Below are 14,250 nucleotides of genomic sequence, written 5' to 3'. Positions count from 1 at the left end.
AACATAGAAGGTATGAATTTTTCTTGGCAGTAAGGTTATCTCCATGTTCAGTGATAATTTGTTCATTGACAAGTTTTTTTTCCAAGACATTTATAGAGTCATGCACTTGCTGTTTCTCGTTATATATTTTTTTGCCTTAAAGTTGATTTTCTATTCAATATATTTCTATACAAATTATTGATCAGGTTAAAAAGTCTAGGTTAGTGTTTGGTTTTCACAACCAGCTACAATGTATATATGTGTAGTGAAAATTGACTTTGTAGACTTAGACAAAAGATCTGTAGAATGTCTCCTAGGACTGTTATCTTATTTGATATGTTTAGAATTTGCTAGTGCTTGTTTATCTTAAACACATTAGATCTTTTGTTAATTTCAACAATTTTTATCAAGCAAACATGGAGAGGTATTTACACATTTAGAAGGGCTTTGAATAATGAATTTGAAAGTCCAAATAACTGCCGTTTGATATATTTCTTTTTGAGTGACTGTTCCTATCAGATAAAGTTTTGTGATTAATCCAGCAAAAAAAAACATTGAAATTTTGTATGTTTCTTTGGAATCCATGGAGGCAAGTCCATTGAAGATGTTACATTAATGGAATTTTTTTGCTTTTCCATTCTCTAGCATCTGTCTGTTGAGTTTGAAAACTTCAAACCTGTCATAGATCATCTGCGACAGAGAGGGAGTGATCTGATTCAACACTCACCAGATCCACAGGAAAAACAGGCTGTGCAGGAGTCTCTAAGATGCATCAACCAGCAGTGGTTAAATCTTCAAGCTAGATTTGCTAAAAGAGGAAATGACATAAGTGAGGCTGAGAGGCTATTTACAGATTTCCAAAACACTGCTCAATCTATACAGGACAGGTTGACATCTACTAGAAATGTTATGAACTCTGCAGAGGGCAGTGGATTAAAAGAGCTCTTGAAATTATATGTGGTAAATATGAATTCTAAATCATAAGAATTGTTGTAAATTTTAATAAAAACTTAAAGATTGCTTGTTACATTTTCCACTGTGACAATTGTAAATCATTACAGCTGCTATATTCATTTCAGAAACTGTCCAAAGAAAGTGACCAGAACCAAAACAAAGTGGAATATCTAAGGAGTATATTCAAGCAAATGGAACCACTATGTGATACTAGCAAAGAAAGAAACAGACTATCCAGATTAAATCAGGAGAGAATTAAATTACACACAGAAATAAATGATAAACTGGGGTTGCTAGAAGAATCAAAAAGCCACATGGAGGAGTATGAGAAAGATGTCAGAAATCTGACTCAATGGATAGATGAGACTCGATCACAATTATTAGTGAAAGATTCGAACAGTAGTTTGAAGGAGCAATTAACTCGAAAAGAGGTATGCAATCGTGTAATATTGTAGGGAAATATTGTGGAGAGTATGTAAGCAATGAATGAGTTTTTTTTTTTTTTTGGTTACAATAATTGTGCTATTAACATGGAATGGTGTGCAGAGAAATTGAAGAATGCATACAATGATAATTTATTTACATTTTCTTTGTCCGTGATAACTCTATGAAACGGTTATTGCATCTATGTCTCTCTTGAGTCACACACCTTTAACTGGTGGGAAAAGGGTCTTGAAAAAATAAACAGATACACTTGGTTCAGAATTGATTTTGTTTCATTACATGGTTTTTTTTTAAGTGTTATGTTATGGCTCTGTCCGTGCATCTGTCTGTAAACTTTTAACATTTTCAACTTCTTCAGAACCACTAGGCCAATTTCAACCAAACATGGCTGAAAGCATCCTTGAGTGAAGGGCTTTCAAGTTTATTCAGTTGAAGGGCCATGCCTCCTTCAAAGGGGAGATAATAACATAAATGTAAAGATAGGGTGGGGTTATAAACTCAAGAACCAGTGGGCCAGAAAACCTGAAATTTACTACATGAAAGCTTCCATATACAGTGCAAATTCAAGTTTGTAAAATTGTCCGTTGTCTGTCGTCGTCATAAACTTTTCACATTTTCGACTTCTTCTCAAGAACCGCTGGGCCAATTTCAACCAAACTTGCCACATAGCATCCTTGGGTGAAGGGCTTTCAAGTTTGTTCAAATGAAGGGCCATGTCCCTTTCAAAGGGGAGATTATCACAAAAATGCAAAAATAGGGTGGGGTCATTTAAAAATCTTCTTCTCAAGAACCACTGGGCCATAAAAGCTAAAATTTACATGAAAGCTTCCCAACATAGTGCAGATTCAAGTTTGTTCAAATCATAGCCCCCGGGGGTTGGATGGGGCCACAATAGGGGATCAAAGTTTTACATACTAATATATGGGAAAAATCTTTAAAAATCTTCTTCTCAAGAACCACTGAGCCAGAAAAGCTGAGATTTATATGAAAGCTTCCTGACATAATGCAGATTCAAGTTTGTTCAAATCATGACACCCAGGGGTAGGATAGGGCCACCATAGGGGATCAAAGTTTTACATACAAATATATAAGGAAAATCTTTAAAAATCTTCCTCTCAAGAACCACTGAGCCAGAAAAGCTGATATTTACATGAAAGCTTTCTGACATATTTCAGATTTCAGTTTATTAAAATCATGGCCCCCAGGGGTAGGATGGGGTCACAAGGGGGGATCAAAGTTTTACATACAAATATATAGGGAAAATCTGTAAATATGAGCCAAGGTGACTAAGGTGAGCGATGTGGCCCTTGGGCCTCTTGTTGATATAGATATCTTATGGCAATACCTTTTATTTCATACTATCATCTTTGATCTTGTGACTTTGAAATTTGACCTACGTTTAAGAAAATGTAACCTGTTAAATATCTTCAGAACTATTCAAGGTAGGGCTTTCATAGTTTGTATATAAATTTGTTATGGATACATTCATATTTGATCTTGTGACCTTGACCTGCTTTCTTAAAATACCTGATCTAATTAATATTTCCTGCAGTATTTAAGGTGAAACTTTCATATTTTGTATATAGATTCTTTATGGCAAGACCCTGATATACAGTATTCTTTAGTGTTTGACCTTATGATCATGATCTGGAACTTTGACCTACTTTTCATGAAATTCTGACCTATTCAATGTCTCTTGAAGTATTTGAGATAAAGTTTTCATATTTTGTATATAGATTTCTTATGGCAAGGTCTTTCGTATCATACCATGATCTGTGACCTTTTGACCTTGATGTTATCCAGAACAGCAAGATCATGATAGTCATATTGGCGTTGAGGCATCTCTGTGTTATGTGAATTCATTTTCAGTTATATTGTGTTTCTTTGGGGCTAGATTGGGCCAATGTAGGGTCAAAATTTTGTTGGGAATATGGGATTGATGAAAAATGTTTTAAAATTCACAACAGCTGAACACGACAGGGCCAAGGTGACTCAGGTGAGTGGTGTGGCCCATGGGCCTCTTGTTTAATTAAGAGCACTAAAAACTGTTTTTCATAAACCATACAGAATATTTGTTTAAAATTGTTAATATGAAGCATTGCTGAATCCAATAAATAAGTGCTTGTGCATGCACAAGCTCACACACACCCCCCCCCCCCCCCCCACCACCACCACCACCACCACCAAATTGGTTGTAATACATGTATGAAATACTTTATTTTAGTTCCAATTGATTTAAAAATTTCAGAGACTACTGACAGACATAGAGGTTCAGACAAGAAAAGCACAGGAAGTATTGGATCAGCGTGGTGTATCAGAAAGACCTGATTATAGCCTGTTAGCTAAGATGAATGACTTACAACAAGAGGCAGAACAGAGATGTGAACAATTACAGGATGCAGTCAGTCAACAGGAAAAATTTGAGGCAGAAGTCCAGTCTCTCACAGGAGCTATCAATGAAGCCAAGGAAAAGCTACTGTCATCACATGTACAAGCTACTGACATGCCTACCCTGAAAAAACAAATTTATGAACATAATGTAAGAGTAATGATACGAGATAATGATAAAAAAAAAAAGCTAAACTGATGATAAGAAATGTCTCTATCAAAATTGTGAAACTCATGGCCACTTGGTTAGGGGTTCTTGTCTAGAATGTGGCTCTATGATTCATATAGTGCAAATGCATTATTTCTTTAAAAATATTCTTATGAACCTGATCTAAGATCATTTGGTCAAGGTTACTTAAAAGATGCATTGTTTTTACATTGTGTGATACTTAGGTGACTGTTAAGGCCCATGGGCTTCTTGTTAACAATTACATGTATTAAGGAATCTTCATTTACATCACTCCAGGCTTTAGCAGCACAGGTTAAATCCTTTGAGGAGAGATTAAACAAAATCAATGAAAGAAATGAAAAACTTCTGGAGGAAAGTGCCCCAGGTCATTCAGATCAATACAACAGACTCAGTGACCATGACTATCGCAGCTCAAATTCATCCTTGCGAACTCCTGTGCAATCCGACACTGACCACCTTGACAGTGGTGTTTTTCTGTCTCCTACTATTGCCTCTACTACTACTTCCATGTATTCTGCGAATCCGCACAGAGAAGCTGAAAAGGCACGGAAAAGAAGTCATTTTATTTCTTCAGCTTCGCAGTCATCACCAAGAATTGTTTATGAAATGGCAAAGCAATCAAGTGACACAATTCATTCAATTGGCTCTCAGGAAAGTTTTGATCAACCAAGACTAAGTCTATCACAAAATGAAGATAACTTTTCAAACCTTCTGAGCAAACAAAGCGAGAATGAGTTAAACAGGTCACTATCTGGTTCTCAGAAACGGAAAAGTCGATCTCCTTCACCTACAGCTCTCTGTGATGATGAATTGATTCGACCAAAGTCGAAGTACAATACGCCACAAATGTTGTCATTAGGCCCAAGGCAGTCTAGTCCTCCAAGAAGAGAACACAAAATGGGCATGAAGCCTATGAAAGCTACTTTAAAGTTTTTGGATCCAATGAAGGTAAAGAGGAGAAAAAAAATCATTTAAGTATTCTGAGCCCTTATATCTAAGATACCTTAGACAAACATTTATCAAAAATGGTCTTGTTTTGCAAAGAATTGAACTTGAATTCTTTTAGGGTTTAAAGTAAATAGGAAACTTGTTTGAAAATCTTCCTCTCAAGAACCACAGGAATATAGTGTAAATCTAATGTACAACTGTAGTTACTGTATAGATTTTTTACGCTCTCCGAAAAGTTGTGGTCATGTAAATATGATTGTTTTGAACAAAATCACAAACTTTAGAAAGTTTTGGTGGCCTAGATAGTATCAGAAGTTGTGTCAATGGATAAACTCTTTAGTATATTTGGATAGATTAAAGTTTCATCTGTACAAAAATGTATATATCTAGAAAACCCAGCACAACTTCACAATCCATGTGGTGTGTCCTTAAATGTTATTCATGAACATTTTCTTTTTTGACCTTGACCTTCCATATGACCATGTCATCATAATTTTTAATTTTGCATGTAGATCATTTCTGACTAACCTTTTTAGGAATTAATACATATTAGTGAAAGCATGGCATGGCAAAGTTGCATTGACCTTCCTTGACCTTATATTTCTGGAGTTAATGTAGTCCTTTTCATACTAACCTATTGATGGTACATTTTTGGTGAGTGCGGGACAACTATGCCCAAATTGTTTTGTCTTGTGATGAAATAAGGCTGTTAATATGAGTTGATTTTTGAATGATTAATGAGCTTTCTGATTGCTAGAGTGTGTCTGCCAGTGTGCCTAATTTGCTTGCTGCTCACCATGAACCTTGTAGTCTGGAACGCAGTGCATCTTTTGATTTAAAAAGTAGACCATTGTCAGTTGATCAGTCAGCTGCAGCAAAAGACACTAGTCTGGCTGACCTTAATTCATCCTGGAATACCCTTCAGCTTCAGGTAATTGTTTTTATTCACATTTTAAGATCCCCACCAAAAGAAGAATTGTATCAAAATAATTTTAAAAGATGTTGCTCTCAATTCCCCTTTGTGTCATGACCCCGAACCAGGTCATTTGGATAAAACAAGGTCACTTGTATAAAAAAAGAAGAGAGTTGATAGGAATATTTGAGTATGTAATAACTTGATAGTGGAATGTCTTCTAGAAGCTCATGGGGAGACATTGTTTTTGTACTTTCCTTCAGTCTCTCTATCACAAAATCTTGTGAAAGCTTATCCACCTGTATGGATTATCAGATAGACATGAAACTTTGTACAATGCTTCATTGCCATTTGTAGATGTGCATATTGTCAGGACATGAGAATCCAATTATTTTCTTACAAGTTATAGTGGATCTATTAAGAGGGGTGTTGGATGTAGAATAGCTTGTGAACACTTCTCCTATATGGCTTATCCAAATAAGACTTGAAACTTTGTACAATGCTTCACTGCCATTTCCAGATGTGCATATTGTTGGGATAGGAGGATCCAATTGTTATCCTGAAAGTTATAGTCGATCTAACAGGGGTGGAGGGTGTAAAATAGCTTGTGAACAGTTCTCTATCTGATCAGATAGCCTTGAAATTTTGTATAATACTTAATTATCATTTAATGATGTTCACATTATTCTGACCCAGGGATCTAATAATTTCCTACAATTTGAATAGAAGAGGACCCCTATTGATTTTCAGGTCAAAAGGTCAAGGGTCAAGGATCAATCCACTATGGATATAGGAAGATACTGTGGACTCAATATCTTGAGAACCCTTTCCTTAACAGACATCAAACTTGGTACACTGGTACATAGTAAAAAGTAGATGACCCTATTGATTTTGAGGTTTATATATTTTAAGATTATGCATAAAGTACAAGTATTTACACATTTTAATGATTTTATTTATCTTAAGTGTATATTATTGAAATTGATTTGTTGAGAAAAAGAATAAATATTGGCACTTTTCTCAAAATATTATTTGAGACAGGTGAAAACATTAGATCATTGATTTAAAATTGTCAACTGATTCTTGCAAAAAGTTACACTGACTTATCAGCAGGTCAGTGGCAAATCCCTTCAAAATAACCTTTAAAAATATACAACTGACTTATAAGCGAATCAACTTATAGGCAAGTATATACAGTATATTGTCGTAAACCATGCCTATATTGATTCCGTTCACTCTACATCATAGCCATGGTTGTATGATTAAGAAGGTCCTCAACTTTATGAATATTCATGTTCATATATCAACTATTTGGGGAGCTTCCACAATTTTTTTGGATACAAAAAAAAAACACTCGGAGATCATTGCGCGGCTCATGGTGGAATCATCCAAGGATTGCTGATTGGGAAAATCTGACACAATTAGTTTATTGATACAGAATTTGCAAGAATAGTGTCTGTTGTTAAAGTGGATTTCATTTAATATATAGCTATATACTTGACTTGCTTCTAAAAAATGTGATCTGTAAGCTTTTTTTTTGGTCTTATTATTTGTAAACAAACACTACATGTTTTATTTGTGATTTACCAGTCACAATCACATATTTCGATATTTTAATGGCTGCGCCAGCCATTAAAATATTGAAATCTGTGATTGTGATTGGTCAACAAATGATTGTGTCGTTTCATTAATATTCATGAAAATTGAGGGTTTTACTGATCGTATTACCATGGTTTGAGTTGGGTAGGTACTCACAGACTCAGAAAGCATGGCTAGCGACGATCACATGAGGTATTGTAATGCTTCACTTAGTGGTGTCGTTCAAATAACTGCTATTGTGCATGCACATGTGCTTAATTTTGATAATAGCTAAAACTTCTTTAAATTTCTTGTTTTCAATCAATTGCTTTGAAAATTATTCTGTGCGTGTTTACTGAGACGTGTGACAGATTGGCATGGTGAAAGTTACTGACCAGCAAGTGCATGCACATAGCATTGATTTTGATTGGATAATCCTTTAACTTGTATAGCTCTCCAATAAATGAAGGAAATGAGGTGAAATTTTTACTATATATAATGTGTGTCTGTTGTATGATTCAGTGGAACTTGCTAAAACAAATGACACCAGTTTTTAGATGGGGGACATTTATGGAACATTTGTAACAGTCCCCCTTACAATTAGAACTAGATTAAATTGCAATACTGTTATATAAATTGTACATAAGAAGTATTTGTCTAAAGAAAGATACAATAATTTTCATGTGTTCTGTCCATCAACATCTCAAAAGCTTTTAATAGTCGTGTCTCTTTAAGAATAAGTTGACTTGGGTGAGCATTAGGAGAATGTTTGGTTCATGGACTTTTCTTCTGTATAAAGTAGTTTAAGTTTTGTGCAAGGAAAGTGTCTTGTCTTTCAGCTTGGGGCCAAAGAAGAGCAGCTTCGTAATGCCTTACAAAGTCAAAAGCAATACCAGCAAGCAGTTCAGGAGGTGACTGGACGACTAGACAGAATACAACACAGTATCTCCCGAGAATTACCAGTTACTGCTGATCTAGACAAACACATTGGAGACTTTCAGGTTAGTCATTCTAAGACTACATCTCAATAACATATACCATGATGATACCTGCTTCTGAACAGTTCAGAGCTCGCCTTCACAAGGTGAACATGTATTTATGAAAATTACATGACTATACATTGTATTAGTAATTCTAGTATGTTTACTTTTCCTATCAAAATCAATTTTAGATGTAAAACATGGCAAACTTTTTAAGAATATGAAATTGTTGTTGATAAGATTAATCGGGATTCTGATATGGACAAGGAGGATCAGGGCCGCGTTTTACTAAAGGTCGATAATTTTGTCGTAGACGTAAACATAGGCTTTGTGACTGATTTTATGGGTGCAGAAGCTCCGTTTTATGTTATAGAATCTATATGAGCGTCTGCTGATCGTCGTATTTATTTCCTTTCACAATTACGTTACTTTGAGAGTGACATCGTAGATCCGCCACTATTTCCTGTGATTTGGCCTATGTTTACCCAAACTGGAAGTATGATTTGATTGTGAAGAGCTGAAGATCAGAAACGTGTGTTTTAATGTGGGTTTGTTAAATTCCTTATTTGTTGCAAGCGTGAATGTGATATTATAAAAAGTATCGATTCTCAAAATACCCATGTAAATGTCGCATGAGACATGTTCAATATTTTGCCTTACGATCCCGATTGAGGAATTTCGGAACATAAATATTTGGGGATGTTCAAACAGTCAGGACACAAGGAATTACATCATATTAAGTCTACTTCGCGTTACTGTTTCATATAACAGTGCTTTTTTTTTTTTACCTCATATAACAGTACTAATTTTGCTTAAAGTCATGTTTTAAAACATGTTTTACTGATGTACATGTCAACCACAGCACAGAATATGGTATACAGGCATTTAGGGTAAAATGGGTTTTTTTTACTTGACTTTTGACATAAAAAAAAGTTTTGAAATGAACTTGGCCATATCTATATATAGATTTTTGAAATGTTAATTATTTCAAATTCATATTAAGAGATAATGCATTCATGAAAGTTTTGTATACATACATAGATGTGACCTTATAGAAAACTTTATATGAGTGTGTTGAAAACCATAAATTCTTTGAAAATCAGATAATCACTCAGGTTTCATATTTTAGATATATACAACACATGTGCATTTTCAAAAACATAAGTCATTTCCATACACAGTAGGTCTTGGAACAAATTATTTGGACCAATAAAATATAAGATAACATAACTTTGTTTTTTTATGTGCGGATGCAGGGCCGTGCGGATGCAGGGCCAATGTGCTGTATTGCTTAGCATACCCAGCTCTTAGCTGAACTAAAGATTGAAATATTAGAAATAAATCAGTCGCAGTCCAATCGTTTCTCGGAGAAAATGTCGTCAAAAACCACTGTACAAATTAGCGGCGATTCAAGATTTATTGATTAGCTTATGATAAAATAAAATGTTCCCGTAGTTGCAACACCAGCTTTCATGCCTACCTACATAAAGTCCTTCTCAAGCATCATTTAGTACACAACGCCCAGATTGTCTCTGTCGATCATTTGTTGTCGCCAAGATCAACGGTTCTTGTGGCTTGATAAACCAAAAAATGGCAAGAAATGTTGGCTAACATCCTCAAATTAATTTTGGTCATATGAATAGAATTAATGATAATTTATCAAATTAAATGATTGAAATAAATGAATTGATATATTTTTATTCTTATTTCTAAACGATGGATTCAGTTGGCAAATTTTCAATATATTTTTTGTACTTTCTTTGTATTTCATTGTGTATAATAATTGGCACCTAAGTAGACCTTGGCCAATCCAAAGGCCATTTTCACAAAAAATCTTATGACTAAGATAAAAAAAAAATGTTGTCTCTGCCTTATACTCAACTGAGTGCATATTATGCAGCTGAGTAAGAATACAAGTTTTTAATCACCTGCGTATTTACTTAGTTTTGCTTATTAAGAAATATATGAGAGAATTATATTGCTCTCAGCAACTGAATGCATGCTTCAAATCAATTATTGCTCTCATCAACTCAATTCAATTGATTTGATGCACACAACAATTTAATTATTGTCTGCATTAATTCAATTAATGATATCTTTAAATAATTAAAGATAACTTCAATTATTTCAATTTATGTTAATTTGGCACTCCATATCAATATGCATTGGGGCTAATGATACTTTTAACTCAGGTGACCAATAAGGCCTGTGGGCCTCTTGTTTAATGTTTTACTAAACAAAGTCATGTGTATTAATATTGAACAAAACTGAAATTAGCCAAAAAAGTATCAAACACAGAACTGAACAAAAATATCAAACAAAACTGCAAATGCACCATATTGTTTCAACAGGTATCTTTCTGTGTTTTAAAATTTTAACTTTTTGGCCATTGTTTTACAGCAAATACTACATGATTTTGATGGTATAAAAAGTGATGTAGCGCAACTTAATGAGCAAGGTAGAAAACTGGTAGATACATCTGACCGAGAAGGCTTCAAGACTCTGCAATCAACTCTCTCAATGTTAAGTGCCAGAGTGGAAAATCTACAGACTTTGGCTGACATCAAAAGCAATCAGTTACAAGTAAGGATGATCTGTAAATATATCAAATTGTTTATCATAATAAGGCTGTTCAAAATTAATTCTACGTCAGTTTAATTGACTTGGACTTGAATATAAAACCCTATAATGTCTATTATTTGAAATTGTTGATTTTGGGGTCACTGAATAGGTGATTTTCAATAAATACACATTTGCTTAAAATTTTTGTTTGTTTATTTTTTTCCTCCCTGCCTCGTAGGTTTTGAAGTTTTGAGGTGACGTTAAACATAGAATTAATTTTGATCAGCCTTAAATTGATTTACACAAACATTAAGTTTTAAAAGATTGAATCACTCGAGTACGCTATAAAACAGATTTCATCAGAAAAATTATTCTGTTAATTGACACCTGATGTACATATTTTTGTTCACAGTGTAAACTGATAACACATTATTGCATGAGTTGGTTGCACATGTAATTTCTGGCATATTCATTGTGGTTTTTGTTCGTCAAAAATATTGATAAAAAATAATAATGAAGAATTGCTGACATGCTTGAGACATCCTTAACCTGATCTAAAGATGCCGAGGACTGTGAAAAATCACATGAGGGACACATACATGTAGATATAATAAATTATTAAGAATTCTGTACAGTCATATCATTTGTCAGTAATTACACTTAATTTCTACAAGAATTCCTTAACTTGCACTTAATTACAATCAGGAATAGTAAATTATCTGTTCCTTATAATGACACAATCACTAATTGAGAACCCCAACATGTTGTGCGCGCCCTGTATTCAGGGGGAAATAACTTGTGCTGCACTGTGAACAATGTATCCCATTAATGACCCTCTAGTGCCAACATCCATGCATCAGACCCCATTGGAAATAAGCTTTCAAAGGTATAGGTTATCCTCGGTATGTGTGTATATTTGTATGTATATAATTTATGTATATACCGAATAAACATTTATTTTTATTTATTTTTACAGGAATGATAATGTAAACTCTACTTAATTTTGTGTAACAATTGCCGAATTTCTGCTTTAATACCATGTTTGTAATCTTTTTAATCTTTACTGAAATAAAAAAAACAAAAATTTTTCGTTTTATTTTTTTGACTGACTGTTCAAATGCACAACTATAATTTTTATTTCAACTCTACGGCTCTATTTTTATTTATTTTTTTAAAGATTCGTGTACTGTAAAACAAATATTTAAAAAAATATTGGCCTAATTTTGTTTGGAAAATGCAAAAGGGGCAGAGAGGTACATGATCTAGTGATGTGAATAATATTAAGCACTGTTAAAAAATCTTTTACAGAATTGTCTAAGAGAAAAAGAGAGGCATGCAATAGCAAAAGCAGCATACAGAAAAGATTTGATTGAAATAGAGGATTGGATTGATGAAAAGGAAATGCAGCTGTCATTCGTGCCATTGTCGTCTGAAACACCAGCATCCTTGAGAGAAAGTCTGGAAAACAATCAGGTTTATATTATGTTGATTTAATTATAACGAATGCAAGATGTGTTTGATTACTTAAAATAAAATGTCTAGACATTTTCATTGATCAGATCAGGTAGTAATTATCTCACACTGTTAAATCACACCTATTAAAACTGCCGTGTGTGGAAACTAGAGGATATGTGAAATAAAGATCAATTGTTGAAAATTTCTAATTTTGTCTTCATATAAAATTAGGTAAAAAGAAATTTGAAATCCTTTTGGAATTCTATAGATTGTTAGCTGCCTAATGACTAAATCCACTGACCTAACAACACAGTTAAAGAATTTGAGAAGGACAAAAACTATTATTTCTGATTTTATTTTGGCATCAATTAATGCTTACTTTCATTTGAAGAACTTGAATGTAATGATGTGCTATTCCTCCTAATTTTCTGTTAGTGAGTTTAGTACTGTGTATCCAAATCAAAACCTTCCTAAAATTTTCCACCTATATTACATGCATAATTATGTACTCTAATATGCATATATATAATGTTCATATGCTCTATTATATTAAAAACATGTTTGTAGATGCTGCAGGAAGATGTAAGCAAAAAGCTGCAGCTGATTCCAGACTTAGCAGTTCGCTGTGATCGTCTATGCCAAATGGAGACTTCTCAAAATGCTAAGAAGTTGCGGTCACAGCTAACAAACTTACAAGAGAGACTCGGTACCCTCAAATTAGCAATGATAGAGAAGATAGGTCATATAAAAAATGCGATCAAAGAAAGTGAGAAAAGAAAAAAAGAGATGGATGAATATGAAAGTAGTACCCAGAAACTTCAGTCGTGGGTGATGGACACAAAGCAGATGACATTACCATCAATAAGTGTGAAAAGTTCAATTTCTCCTGATCATGCTGAACTTCAACAGGTAATTTGATTTTTAATCGCTGTCAGTGTGAACTATTTACATGAATCAAAACTTCTTTTCATAAAGGAGTATTTGTTGAGTTATTTGGGGTACATTAGGTTCAGGGTAGTTCAGATAAGGGAAACTATTAACTTGTTTGAAATAAGCAAAAGGAGTTCTGTCTTTTAGACTTTGAACCTTATAAGTACAATGAAAACTTGAAGAAACTGTTCACATTAAAGGGGCATGGACACAATTTAAGTTGGAACATTTTCAAATTTCATTTTTCTTTTATTATACCCCACACAACAAAATTGAGGAGGGTATAATGTTTTTGACCGTCCATTAGTCCCTTTTTTGTTAGCGCAACACCTCTGAGACTGCTCAACAGAATTTCGTGAAACTTTGTAATTATAAGGAGGTACTCAACATCGTCATAATGGCTGACTTCCTTTAAAAACATGGAGGAAAAAATTAAAATCAGCAATATTTGACTTTTCCTTTTGCATTTAAATACTAAGCCGAGTAGCTCAGTAGATTAGCACTTTAAAAATATGCATAATGTCCACGTATTATTATTACAGAGGTTGAAATCAGATATTGCCGATCATAAACAACTTTTGAAGCGGATTTCAGAAGAGGTTCCAGATCTCAAACCTCTATCGTTGGAGGTTTCTGATCTATCGAATACTGAGTTTGATCAGAGATGGGAGAAACTTCACAGAGAATTTGCTAAGAAGCGACAAAACCTGGAGGAGTTGATAAACAAATGGGATGTAAAAGCAAGTATTTCATCCATTCTTGATTAGAATTATTGTTGATGTTAGGCTACGTGTTGTGGAGGCACATTCCTGCAAAATGAAGAAAAAAATAACATTTATTATATCATATTATCTAAAGCCTATGATTAGTGGATTTTTGTCATGTGATTCTTGCAGCATTATCGGAAAAAGCTGGGATTATCAAGAGAA

At 33.9% G+C, this 14,250-nt stretch overlaps 1 protein-coding gene across 3 annotated transcripts in view; it reads left to right on the top strand.

Annotated features, from left to right (window-relative positions):
• The window catches only part of LOC125652301 (nesprin-1-like), a 120,834-nt gene that overhangs the window by 45,899 nt on the left and 60,685 nt on the right, over positions 1–14,250 (top strand). For 2 of the 3 annotated variants that reach the window (XM_048881378.2, XM_048881376.2), the window contains exons 19-28: positions 625–939; positions 1,059–1,364; positions 3,626–3,916; positions 4,232–4,903; positions 5,661–5,834; positions 8,234–8,395; positions 10,775–10,957; positions 12,245–12,409; positions 12,959–13,300; positions 13,864–14,061. In XM_048881378.2, the coding sequence (XP_048737335.2) occupies positions 625–939; positions 1,059–1,364; positions 3,626–3,916; positions 4,232–4,903; positions 5,661–5,834; positions 8,234–8,395; positions 10,775–10,957; positions 12,245–12,409; positions 12,959–13,300; positions 13,864–14,061 (2,808 nt within the window). The remainder of the gene's footprint in view (positions 1–624; positions 940–1,058; positions 1,365–3,625; positions 3,917–4,231; positions 4,904–5,660; positions 5,835–8,233; positions 8,396–10,774; positions 10,958–12,244; positions 12,410–12,958; positions 13,301–13,863; positions 14,062–14,250) is intronic. The other variant, XM_048881377.2, reaches the window with a different exon arrangement.

Source organism: Ostrea edulis, chromosome 5, assembly GCF_947568905.1.
Source record: "Ostrea edulis chromosome 5, xbOstEdul1.1, whole genome shotgun sequence".
Taxonomy (NCBI): Eukaryota; Metazoa; Mollusca; class Bivalvia; order Ostreida; family Ostreidae; genus Ostrea; species Ostrea edulis.
Note: the sequence above shows the minus strand (reverse complement) of the source record. Positions and strands in the feature narration are given on the sequence as shown.